Genomic DNA, 13,405 nt, shown 5'->3' on the forward strand with positions numbered 1-13,405 from the left:
TGTTCGGTGGTCATCGGGTATACAAGAATATTTTTGATCAAAAAAAGTATGCCGAAGTGTACCTATTGGATGACCTCATCAAAAAGTTATGTAAGTTGCAAGCTTTCAATGAAATTGATTTTTCAACTGACGAATTACACTATTTTACACGAGGACAATTTTATAAGGGATCACGAGGTATGAAATCGTCAAAAAAAAATTGAATAAATTGCTTCTCAATACAAGTGATTTAAGGGTCAAAGTGCTACGAGTCAGATAGAAAACCTAAAATACCTTAATTTTGCCTTAGAAATAAGAACAACCGATCCTTCACTGATTCTTATTAAGAGTAGTGCTCAAAAGATAAAGTGCCAAAAAGTGATTTAAGGGTCAAAGTGCTACGAGTCAGATAGAAAACCTAAAATACCTTAATTTTGCCTTAGAAATAAGAACAACCGAGTCTTCACTGATTCTTATTAAGAGTGTAGTGTTTTATTGCACAAAAGATAAAGTGCCAAAAAGTGAAACAAATATAAAATCGCGAGACAGAAATAAGTTAAAAAAGGAATCATGTTAGTCTCATAAAAGTTATAAATCTTCTTTGTCTTTGACGAGACAAGGGCGTTGTTATTTTGGCACATCGAGTCGTCTTTCTTTCCATGTTCTTATTTTCAGCTCAAATTTGGCCATATTTTTAGGGATATATAGATCTTTTAATTTTCTAATTACAACTTACTTGATTCAGCTATTTCAAGGCTCGGGATGTTCTTATTGGCTTTTTTTGTGCCCCATTGAATATTATAAGAAGCCTTGTAAGAATCCAAAGCTGTTCTAATAAAAGCCGTTTCTGTTTCAGATTTGACGCGTGAAAAGTTAATTGCACTGGCGTTTATGACAGGAAGTGATTATACCGAGGGAATACGAGGTACCTTTTAATTTTCGATTCACGGGTTTCCAATCCGTGTTTTGTTTCGATTCCGTGTAATTTGTACGCAGAGAAAAATATCAACATCAAGTAAACAAACTCGCATCGGTTAAATTCTTAGTCTACACAATAGACAGATCCAGGCTTTTAGGCCTTACTCTTGGTCTATAGGCACTGCTATAGGTGTCCACTAGTGACCCCCATCGGTTAAATTCTGCGCTCATTCACATGATATTGTTTATTTACTTGATCTTTTTTTCATGTCGCTTACACGGAATCAAAAGATAGTGCTAATTGGAAATTAGTGTATTCTGTTTCTGTCGGATCTCATTATGTGACTCTCCAAGCGATTTTAAGCACTTTGACGGTACTTCTAAGAGTATGCAACATTTTATTGAAATCCCCCTACGAAATCGAATTCTACAAGGTCTGAAGGCCGATTTAAAACAAAAATGTTATCGCTATCAGACCGCTCGTAATACCGTACCGTACCAAAACCGACCCGATTTTTAGGTACGTTAAATCACTTGGGGAGTCTCATATTTTAATCATGCACAACATAATTTTTTTTAATTATTATATTATAAAAAAAACATATTTATAGTGGCTGGCCATGGAATAATTCTAAAAATGTATAAAGCTTACATTTTATTAATTTATTATTTATTTATTTATTTATTGACTCTTAAAAGTTGTCCATCTCTTCCGCAGGTATAGGTGCTGTAACTGGAATGGAAGTACTTCACGAATTCAACAAAAATAAGCCGAAAGAGACACTCAAGTTTTTCAGGTATCTAGGTCATTAATAACACATTTTTGAATTATCGAGGGTCGCTTGGAGTAAACAAACTAAATCTGTGTTCGAATCTTCAATCTATTCTTTCTCTTCATATTAGCGTATACCTTTGATTGTTAAAATCCCTTCCTTAGTGTCAGAAATCTATGTCGAGCCTGGAAAAATGACTTTTCTAATGACACTTCACAATTGGTGGATTTGGTGAGTGTTCAGGACACGACAAGAACCTGGTCTTTAATTATCCAAAGGTACAAACTTGTGAAAGTATCTCCAATATAAAATATCCGATTTTTATCTAGGGATTGGCTACGCGGGAAGATCAAAGATTTTAATCCTGGCTCGAATCTCAAGAATAAGTTGGTGAGTCTTGATCCATTGAGTTTAAAGCCCGAAAGTCTAGAGAGGAATTCCCATTTCCTCTAAAACAAGAAAACGAGTGATTGAATCTAGTGCGTTTTTTGTTTTCACACGGCATATTTAAAAAAATCTTGCTATTGATTTTACTTTCGATGCGGCATATATGTGAAAGCCACGCAGGTGAAACGTTTTGAATGGACAGTAAGGGGCATCATATCCCATCCAAAAGTTTCAACTATAGCCCCTTCAGGACTTTAAACTCGATGTCTTGAATTGTTTTTGGACCTACCCCGGTGGGGTGGAGGTCCTATAAATTAACCTTCGCTCGTTCGTTCGTTCGTTCGTTCGTTCGTTCGTTCGTTCGTTCGTTCGTTCGTTCGTTCGTTCGTTCGTTCGTTCGTTCGTCGTTCGTTCGTTCGTTCGTTCGTTCGTTCGTTCGTTCGTTCGTTCGTTCGTTCGTTCGTTCGTTCGTTTGTTTGTTATTTATTAGCTTTCCTCGTGATTGATTAGTTTTTTCCGATTTTTTACACAAAGATGCATAACTATAAACCCTCGAATGTGACGGAGTCCGATTTTCCGAGAAAAAAAATTAGGCAAATTTGGGCCAAAAAATAGTCTAGCAAGCTAGACGACTAATTCAGATATAGTAGAAATAAAACAAAAAGTAATGGAGGGAACAAATTTTAGTCGTCTAGAAACCTTTGTGCAAGCCAAAAGCTTCATATTAATATTGGTTTGCTATTGTTAATGAAAAAATATCTAAAGTCTGTCCAGATATAATTGGCAGTGGAAACAAGAATGCCTGTAACTTTTGATAGTCAAATATAATTATGGAATTTTTTTTTGCTTGTTTTAGAGAATCAAAAGCGCTATTTTTGAATGTATTTTTGGTTTTAAAATTCGCAATTTTTAGCGGTTAAATTTGCGATTGCAAAAATTGAGCTTTTTTTCTACTTATGCTATAACATTCATTTTTATACCAGTGATAGGTCGACCTTAGGTTAAGAAGTTTGTTAAATTTCAAGGCAAACAGAAAAGTCCTTCGGAAGATATGGGACCCGAAATACCCCTTTTTTTATCTATAGTATAGTAACACGAACAAATAGTACAAATCTAAAGGTTCTTATCCTCCCGCAAAAGGACCACCAGATCATACCGCCAGGAGGAAGGAACCCCAAATGAGCTTACAAAATGAGCAATAATGACTAAGAAATGAAAATATATATAAAAAGAAAAAAAAAACAAAAACTAACTACAGAAAATAATTGATAACAAAAAGAAAAATAAACAAAAAGAGCTAGGAGAGCACTTGGAGCTTAAGACTAGAATAACGGTCCCCCAAAACGTCCAGTATCGCAGATGAATTTTATCGTAGACTAGTAAACTAGTCGGTTATTACTTATAACCTTATAATACAACTGTCAATCAAATAATGTAAACACTAATTAAATATTCAGCGTGCGTGAGAGAAAAGGAAAATAACCGACTAGAAGCGGCATACCGGATAAGTGGGATGGGGGTACCCGGGAACCTAAAGTGGGAACCTAAATGAACACCTGAAAAGTGGGATGGGGGAACCTAAGTGGGAACCTAAATGAACACCTGAAAAGTGGGATGGGGGAACCTAAGTGGGAACCTAAATGAACACCTGAAAAGTGGGATGGGGGAACCTAAGTGGGAACCTAAATGAGCACCTGAAAAGTGGGATGGGGGAACCTAAGTGGGAACCTAAATGAACACCTGAAAAGTGGGATGGGGGAACCTAAGTGGGAACCTAAGTTGTTTAATTATTAATAGAATTGAAATATTTTTCTTTAAAAACAAATACATAAAGAGTGCGGTCACACCAAATGATTTACCTCCGCTTATATAGCTGTTGTCATAACAAAAATATTTTTATCTATTTTTTGATGTGACCACTCGAAAAAATGGAAGAAAAAATTATGTTTAAATAAATAGGTCTATTGAAAATGGCGATTTGTGTTTACTTTTCAAATTTTGAAAATTTTGAAAAGATGTGCACATATTTTTATCTGAAAAGTGGGATGGGGGAACCCGGGAACCTAAAGTGGGAACCTAAGTTGTTTAATTATTAATAGAATTGAAATATTTTTCTTTAAAAACAAATACATAAAGATACAGACACCAGTTATTTACTTTTTACATTACGGTTCGCAAACAATAATGTTGAAAATAAAACAAAGGGAATTTATTTATTCAATTAGCTCAAAAAAGCATGTTTATTTATCAGCAGTTTTATAGTGCATCTTTTTGAAAGGTTCTTTTTAGTAAATTGACTTAATTGACTTTAAAACTTTAAACTTTAAACCGTCATATCTTCAAATCTAGAAGGAATTAGAAGTTCGTTCATAGCTCGATGGATAACTTAGAGCCTCTTCTTTCTTTTGCACGGATCTAATTTGCTTGAATACAGAATCTAGTAAAACATTATTTACGATCTAGTTTTTGTTCACTCTTGATGCAATACACATTGATTTTTATTAGCAGCTCCAATTTTCGGGTCAGGGCTGGGGTCGCTTAGCATTTAACGGATTCTAGCTCGTTTTTCTTTCTGTACCAACCAAACAGTACAGCGTGTGAATACACTTCATTAATTAAAAATGTTTGATAGTAAAATAGAACATATTGCACGGCTTGCCACGTTTCAATACACATAGGCATAGATCCACGGGGGGGGGGGGGGGCACTCAAGGTAAACGACCTACCGTACGTTCGGCCCTTTTTTCCAAGCTTCCCAAAGTACACTGTAAGGGTGGAAATGAGCAAAAATGACAATAAGTTCACTCTAAGGGTTTAAAATTTGGTCAAAGGACTGGCTTTTAGAATTTCATCCGAACAAGTGTCATGTTTTAACACTGGGTAAATTTTGGAACATCAAATATGTCCATCCCTATACCATAGCAGGATCTGTTCTAGAACATGTTGACCAAGAAAAAGATCTAGGAGTGATAATCGATAGTGACCTGACCTTTGAAGCCCATATATTCAGTAAAATCAAGAAAGCTAACTCTATCGTTGGCTTGATTAGCAGGAGCTTCGAATTTCTCTCACCAGATATGTTTCGAACGCTTTTCATTGCATTTGTCAGACCCCATTTGGAATATGCACATGTAGTATGGTCTCCAAGGCTAATCAAACATATCAAAGCAATCGAGGGCGTCCAACGAAGAGCTACAAGGCTAGTTAGTTGCTATAGAAACTACTCATACGAAGATCGGCTACGACTCATCAATCTACCTAGCCTAAAGACCAGGCGGCAAGTTGGTGATATGGTGGAAGTTTTCAAGAACCTCCACATTTATGACGAGTCTATAAGATCAGAGAAATTTACTCCTCGAACACGACCACGACGTCAGCATGATTACGAGCTTCAAAGGAACTTTGCTAATGACGGTATGAGAGGCTACCAAAGCAACTCTCTTTTTCACAGAAGTGTGAAACCTTGGAATGATCTAGAAGAAGATATTGTTGAAGCACCATCCTTACAAGTTTTCAAAGAGCGTTTGATAAAAGAAAGGGAGAAAAAAGCTTTATAAAATGTAAAATCAAAAGTTCTGTTTCATAGAGGTCAATAGACCTGCTAAATATATTGCTATAAAAAAGAAATAAAATAAAAAAAAAAAAAATAATAATAAAAATAAAAATTTAGGTTCCCACTTTAGGTTCCCCCATCCCACTTTTCAGGTGTTCATTTAGGTTCCCACTTAGGTTCCCCCATCCCACTTTTCAGGTGTTCATTTAGGTTCCCACTTAGGTTCCCCCATCCCACTTTTCCGGTGTTCATTTAGGTTCCCACTTAGGTTCCCCCATCCCACTTTTCAGGTGTTCATTTAGGTTCCCACTTAGGTTCCCCCATCCCACTTTTCAGGTGTTCATTTAGGTTCCCACTTAGGTTCCCCCATCCCACTTTTCAGGTGTTCATTTAGGTTCCCACTTAGGTTCCCCCATCCCACTTTTCAGGTGTTCATTTAGGTTCCCACTTTAGGTTCCCAGGTTCCCCCATCCCACTTATCCGGTATGCCACTAGAAGCTACTTCCAACGCCTTTTTTTCTTCACCTAAAATCGTAAGGAGAGACATACAGATTTCTGTATGTCTGACCCGTGCGGAATTGCATTTATTTTTCTTTCTGTTTATTGCGTTTTTAGAAATGCTCATTTATTTATATGTTCCCATGTTCAATGTTACTATGAAATATCATTTAGTCAAAAAAGTTGGATGGATTCTCAAAAACTTAAAAAAAGTTGTAAAATTAAACAACGTTTTTTGAGGGAAGTAGCTTCTAGTCGTTGAAATTCAAAAAAGAAACGCAACTTCACCCCTTCGATTCTTTTTATTTGGAGCTTGATTTTTTGTATATGGGTCTGTTTTCAACGACTAGTTTACTAGTCTAATTTTATCGTTATGCTCAATATATCATGAATTTGGACAACACTAAATTCGGGGTCACCATAAAGAAGTATTCTACACAATGTTCTGGAATTAAATGGAAACAAAGTTATGTCAAGTTGAAGAATTACCCCTTGGTAGCACTTTTCTGTGAAATATCAAATCTCCAACTTATTACTAATTTTTTTCCCACTCAAAAAAAAACTTTTCTTGAAAAAAGAATGTGTGTTGATTTGTTGTGTGTTAAATTTTTTTTTTTCGTCTTTCATTTTGTTTTGAGAGTTTGTTATTGCTTGATCAAAATTAATTTCTCCTTACCTTTCGCGCGCCAAATTCTTACGGAAGCACCCCCTTCCGAGAAAAGCTTTCTTTTGTTTTCAGAAAAAACCCTTTGTTTTCTCGCTACGCAAGTTTCTGCGTAGCTAGCCGGGGATTCTATAAGGCCGGAACACCGGATTCTTCCAGTCGTTTATACAAACTAATATTATCCCGTAACAATTATCGTATTATCATATAACGCCTATACTACTGTATTACACGCATTATAAACGACTCCTGTCTAGCCAAAAAACGGCTAAAAAACGGGTTTTTTGGACTTTGTGAAAAATTGGATCATTAACTTTTTCGGATTTTTTGCATGAAAGTAGGGTACCATCATAGGAAAAAGATGGCAGATTTTTTCAAAAAAATTTTGTTGGCTCAAAAAACGCATGTTTATCTATAAGAATCACTATTAATAAGCATACATCATTGAATGTTCTTAGCCAAATTACTAAATTTTTCGATGAGATAGATGTTTTTTTTTGCTCACGAAGTCTTGAATATGAAAGAATATTTCAAGAGCATGAAATTAAGTTTCTAAACGTTTTTTTTTATAAGAAACAAACGACTAATTTTAATAGATCGTCACTATTTGTGTTCTGAATGATTGTTTAATGGTCACGCTCACGTAGATATCAATTATATATGTGTTAAATGCATGACCAGGTAGGTCCATAAAAGTTATTATTGGTGCCGCAACGAAAAATAAATAATCGTTACCAGCAGTTAATAGTTCCGTGATCACTGTTCGGACAAAACTAAATTACTTTTGTTTTATTTCTAATTTAAACATGTAATTAGAGGATGATTTTATAAAGGAATAAAATATTTGATGGTCTTATAGTATTTAATATTCATAGATAGCTAAGCCGGTGCGACGTGAATTCCATCAAAGTAATTGAATGACGGATAGTTCATAAAAGTCTATGGTCTATAGTATAGTATAGTGGGGTCGTTTAGCATAATTTACAGGAAAACAATTACATATAGCTGAAACTTTCTCCAGACTTTCTTTATAGGATGCTTATGCCTCAGGAAAAAATCCCCTAAAATCCGACTGGTGGAACATCCCTTTTTGGGGCAGGTTCTTTTTTCCCCAGGCAAAACCCTAAGGGCGAAATTTTTTGAAAATTTCAGCTAGATATAATTCTTTTTCCTACAAACAGCCTGTATTTTTGTAACACGACCACACTACACGATATGCTACGTAAAACATGTTTTGATTTTTGATCTTCTTCATTGCAGAGAGATGTAGACATGTCTCAAACATTCAACTCATCTTTAGTGTGGGACGCGTACCTTTCACCGACCGTGGAAACTTCAGAAGAACAGTTTGAATGGTCCAACCCCGATATTGACGCTCTCAAAGAATATCCTTTTCTGTTTATTACCTTACTGTACTAGATATTAACCCTTCAAACCTTAGTGACGTGTAAACACGTTCCAGATAAGCCAATTTACCAAGCTCCTGACCACTTGATGCTTTGTAAAAAAGTATAAGGTAAAAAAACCATTGTCTAACTCTTAAGTTACTTTTCACATTTTCAAGAAAAAGAATGGGCGCTGGAAAGGTTAAGACTGTAATTGTTTAACATCAATGGTAATTTTCGACTGCCATTAAGAATGGCATACTAATGGGTTTTCTGGTTTCCTGATTGTGCATGCAGTGCAGTGGTTAGGCTACGATCGAATTATCTCCTAAACAAGGCTGGAATGCTCTTGCTCATAATTAGATTTGAATTTTAAGCCTTATTATAAAGTGTACGCCTTTCTAATTGCTCATTTGCCTTAATAGCAACTTTGATTTTTTAACTTCTTGTTAATGATGGCTGGATATCCAGCCATATTTAAACACGGTTCATTAAAGGAGAACAAAGTACTTATCCAAAAGACCATCCAATAGTAGGAAAGTCTTTTCTACGAGTCACTTTTTCACTAGATTATGTCAAGGCCCGATTACTCCTGTCGGATATCCGCTATGAACAAACCCTCGTTTGAAATTGAGATATCAACCTCGTTCCCTTGTATTCCAGGCTTTATTTACGTTACTGTTGAACGCAAGAGAATATTATTATCAAGAGCCATCAGTGAGCATAATCAGTAAAGCTGATAATACACAAGGAACGAGGGATATTTAGTTGTTTTCCGATTTTTACGTAACTAATACAACGATTAGATTTGCGTATTTTAGCACAGTTTTATTCCATCGATAAAATCTCTTCTTATCGGATTCATAATCTAATTTAAATGATTCAAAGGATGCAAAAACCAAATGAATATTTTTAAAAACAGTCAATCATAAATGAACTCGCGTCACTAGTTGGAAACTTTAGATGGATCGAAGCTCTTTATAAGTTTTGAACATTGACCATTCGTTCTTTCATCAGGTAAATTTCTCTGATTTTGTCAGTTTGTTGGAACTTTTATTATCTTTGATCCTTAAAAATTGCCCGTTGTTTGTCGAATCATTAGTTTTCTGCCGATTTTTTTTTTTTTTTTTTTGGCAAAAAAATGCTAAATGTTTTTACCCAGAATGCAATGGCTTATTTAATGCTTTGTCACCCTAAAGTGTATTATCATTGAGATTGTTTATTTGCCCACCATAGGACCTCCCTTATCTCATAAAGGATTGCCTATTCTGTCAGCACCTCGTTTTGTTAGAGAAAAAAATAAACAAACTGCACCACAGCATTTGCCAGAACTAAAGTTCGATTGTTTTGATCATTCGCAAGATTATCTTGTGTTTGGATTGTTTCTTTGGTTTCCCAATCAATAAATTCATCCACATCTGGATAAAACTTGACCTTGGTATCGCAAGGCGAGAGATTGATTGTTTCTTGTTTCGTCTGCGTTGAAATGAATATTTTTGCCCTTAGTGGAGCGGATTTTGCTCAACCATAAGTAGTATAAAAAAGCTCTGAAATTTTGCTCACATACGCTCAATATAGCAAAGGGAACAAATTGGAAGAGACACCCTACCTTGTCTAAAACTAGACTTTATGAGAAAGAGAAGTGTTAAATGTTCTCAAACGATGGTCGTCTAAATTTGTCGATTTCTATACAGTCTTATTTTTTGAATTTCATCAAACACTTTAGCGAGTTGATGTATTTGCATTTTCGGGGACGGCGGAGTGACTGGGGCCATTTGGAACAACCCGCCTTTTTTGACCCGCAAAATCGAGGGCGGTTAGATGCTTGTTTAGGGTCGTCCTCAGTTCATCAGAGACCATAAAGAGAATTTTAGCCGTCACCGTTGCAGAAAAACAGACATACACAAGAATCCGCTACTTCTCTATCTCTTGACGGAAAGCGAGTGTAGGCTACACTCAATAGATTGAGCGATGGGCTTTAGTCTTAGTATTCTTTCCTTGACAATTTTGAATTAAACGTATGCGAGTGAAAAATTAGGTTGGTTGTACAATAAAACAGACGAATTATTGTTGCCTGTGCTTGAAAATATGAAGAAACGAAAAGAGGTACCAATCATTCTTACTTTCATCTCCAAATTTTTGAAATGACATTTTGAATACTTCAACATATATTTTATGGCCTTGTTGTTATGATCAGTCTGCAAAATTTGTCATTTTTTTGTAAACTTGCCTCGGCAATTTTCGTTCTTTTTCGGGCTTTTGCGGGTCTTTTTCGAATCACAGTGAGGTTTTTTATGAAAATTTATTTTAAGTTTTATAATATGTAATATTTGCTAATGAATTTATTCCAGCGGCAAAAGACTTTGATGGCATATTTCCAACCCAAAGTAGAAGATGATATTGAAACTAACATAAAAAGTAACCGTTTGAAGAAAGTTCTCAGTAAAATGTCTTCAAAAGATTACACGGAAAACGAGGCAGGACCCTCTGGACTATCATCCAAAAAATCTGAAAAACCTGAAATTTTCTTTGAAATGGATGATAATGACGTAGACTCGGATATTCTGAAGGTGTCGCTAAATGATATAAAACCTTCCGGAACAAGGTCTACAGCTTCAGCTAGTAGACCCTACAATTCTAAAAAATTGATAAGTACATCGCAGTCTAAAGTAGACCAATCTTTACCGTATATCGACGATTCAGATGTAGTTTCGAAGCGTCCACGAAGGTCTGTAAAGTCTAGTGAACCTTCAACGTCTTCGACAATCAGTAGTAACGAACATGTACAAGCAATGAAAGTTGCCAACCTTGTCAAAGCAGCTGGGGAAAGTTTAAAACCTACTACACCATACATCGCTATACAGAATGTTAATAACATGGTCTGGAATCGAATGCGCGGTAAAAACAAACAAATGAAACGAGGGCAGAGAGGTGGTAAAAGTCGACGTTCAAAGACAACGGCTGATTTATTAGAACAAGTTAATACTGCAAAATCTTCCGTTCAAAGCAGTGACTCAGAATCGGACCATTAAAATATTTATTGTTCAGTTTCTACCGTTGTTTAACAATGGGCTCTTCCAGGAAATGTTCGTACATGGGGGTTGGAGGATATTGATCGAAGGGGGGGGGGGGTTAATGAAAATCTTAAAAAGCTGACTTGCTCGGTGGTAAACTTGCCGTCCGGAGGGTCAAAAGTCACAATGTCCAAGGGCGGTAAATTTCCACATGTCCAAGGGCGGTAAATTTCTAAAAAATGTTTTATTCTCCATCCCCATATTTAATCTTTTTCTGGAAGAGCATGATGATATATATGAAATACATGAATATTTTGTAAAATTATTTATTTATTAATTCATTCATAATTGTATGGAGAAGACGGAGCATCGAGCTGCTATGTCAAAATACACAAGTAAATTCCACAAACAGAACCCAACTTAAAAACGGGGCGGGAATAGCGTTTTTAAATCCACTGAATACTCACACAATTGAAAGATTTCTCTTCAATCTTTAAAAATAATCCCTGGAATTGGCAAAAATGACAAATAGCTTTGAAAGGTTGAATCAAAATATTTATCACCGATGAGCCACTGATAAGCCTCGTATTGGAACGTTCGTACTGCAACCAACTTTTTTTCTCTCAATCATTTTCTGTTTTTTTTTCAGGTTGGTTCAACACAACAACTCCGTGAGAAATCTGTTAAAGGTATGAGTGGTGTTCCTTATTCATTATCCTTCGATCTTTAGGTGGTGCTACATCCGGGCGGGGGTCACCTTTTCAGCAAAAATCAGTCTCTCCAAGGTCTCTCTTAGGGTCGGTTTTGGGAGGTCTCATTCGCATATACCCCTTATAAACATTCATCTGTTTATTTTGTATCAGGCAACCTTCATGCACTTTTCATACGTGAGATATCGCACTTCAAATCACACATATATTTTTCAGATAACATCATTTTATAAGCGTCTATTTATTCAGATGAAGATTAAGTGGTATCAGGCCGATCCGTAGTCAATTTGTCTAAAGATTGGTACCTTTATCTTTTGAAAAAAATTCCAAAATTTGCAGTAAATAACAATTCAAATTTTCTATCAATTCAGTGGATGTCAAAAAGTGTGTCAAAATCTAGCTAAAATATTGCACAAAATGGTAGTTAAATTCGGACGGAAATACCAGAGAGAAGTATTTTGCAATTATTGCAAATACTTTTTGATTATGCTAATTCATCATGAATATCTTAATTAATAAGGAGAGTGCTTCATGAATTTCTATATAGGTATTCCTTCAAAAATATTTCCAAGAACCTAAAGCTTGAATCAAAGTCTGCGAATTTTCTGATTTATGAAAGTAGGAATTTATGATTTTTGTTAAGGTTTTATTAAAAGAATTATAAAGATTTTAAACCAAAGAGCGCTACCATATGCTGATATCAAAGCATTCTTTTTTTCAGATCGTTTATCATCAGTAGTGTTTTAAAAGTCGATTTCGAAATATTGCAGTTATTTATCTGTCATTACTCTGTTTTTAATGATCTTTCTTGAAATATGCTTATGTCATCAAATGGAATGACGTTTTTCGTACACTCCACTTGATAAACACATGTTAAGCTAAAAATTTCAGACCCCCGGAAATAAGATTTGTATAAATTAAAGTTTTGACTGGTTTGGATGCACTAATGTACTCAATTATTTGATTTGATTCAAAGAACACTTCACAAGGAAGATAGGGACGAAATTCGTTGTTTTCGATCAACTTACTAGGAAGGTAAACTCTTATTCTTGGGTACCTAATAGCTGGGCTGGGGGGGGTGTCTTGGAATAAGCTGGGTTGGAATAAAAATGTCTTGGGTGGAAAATTTTGAAAAAGAGTCTGATACAGCAGAATTAGGACAAAGAGGGAACCTCCAAAAATTAATAAGCGGGAGGGGGGGAGGTTGGAATAAGAATGTCCTGAGTGGAAAAAATTAATAAAGAGGGGGGCGGCCATTAGGTACCCGAGAGTATGAAATCTCTTTGCGCTATTGATGGATAGTGTCGATATTTTGCATAGAAAGTCAAGTAATGAAGGACTTTCATAATTATAGACTATATGCTATAGTCTAAGACGAGAATTTTTTTCGGGGGTAGCTGTTGTCTTACACTATATCAACTCGGCAAAAACCGGAAATTTTGGATTTTGGTTATCGGTGTCATCGGCCGGTCCGGTTCGAACAAATGTAAACAAACAGTCGGGTCTGATTGGTAAACTCCCCCC

At 35.7% G+C, this 13,405-nt stretch overlaps 2 protein-coding genes across 4 annotated transcripts in view; both read left to right on the top strand.

Annotated features, from left to right (window-relative positions):
* LOC136821793 (DNA excision repair protein ERCC-5-like) lies at positions 1 to 11,281 on the top strand. The gene is made up of 7 exons (XM_067078010.1): positions 1 to 90; positions 836 to 904; positions 1,616 to 1,694; positions 2,000 to 2,060; positions 8,033 to 8,157; positions 10,176 to 10,263; positions 10,509 to 11,281. Exons 2-7 carry the CDS (start codon positions 871 to 873, stop codon positions 11,187 to 11,189), a joined length of 1,068 nt encoding a protein of 355 aa, XP_066934111.1. The 5' UTR covers positions 1 to 90; positions 836 to 870; the 3' UTR covers positions 11,190 to 11,281.
* Positions 8,444 to 13,405, top strand: part of LOC136821792 (cytochrome P450 3A6-like) — a 19,797-nt gene continuing 14,835 nt past the window's right edge. The window contains exons 1-2 of one of the 3 annotated variants that reach the window (XM_067078003.1): positions 8,444 to 9,174; positions 11,821 to 11,860. The gene's annotated coding sequence lies outside the window, so the exon portion shown is untranslated. Of the gene's footprint in view, positions 9,175 to 11,477; positions 11,861 to 12,834; positions 12,917 to 13,405 lie in introns of those variants that run through there. The other 2 variants (XM_067078004.1, XM_067078008.1) reach the window with 2 other exon arrangements.

The sequence above is a fragment of the Clytia hemisphaerica genome, unplaced genomic scaffold (assembly GCF_902728285.1).
Source record: "Clytia hemisphaerica strain Z4C2 unplaced genomic scaffold, Clytia hemisphaerica genome assembly, whole genome shotgun sequence".
NCBI classification, from domain to species: Eukaryota; Metazoa; Cnidaria; class Hydrozoa; order Leptothecata; family Clytiidae; genus Clytia; species Clytia hemisphaerica.

Excerpts from the sequence above, each read along its gene's own strand:
- LOC136821793 (XM_067078010.1), top strand. The coding sequence starts at position 871 with ATGACAGGAAGTGATTATACCGAGGGAATACGAG. Across the intron at positions 905-1,615 it reads TTATACCGAGGGAATACGAG|GTATAGGTGCTGTAACTGGA; the intron begins GTACCTTTTAAT and ends TCTCTTCCGCAG. Across the intron at positions 10,264-10,508 it reads ATATGAAGAAACGAAAAGAG|CGGCAAAAGACTTTGATGGC; the intron begins GTACCAATCATT and ends AATTTATTCCAG.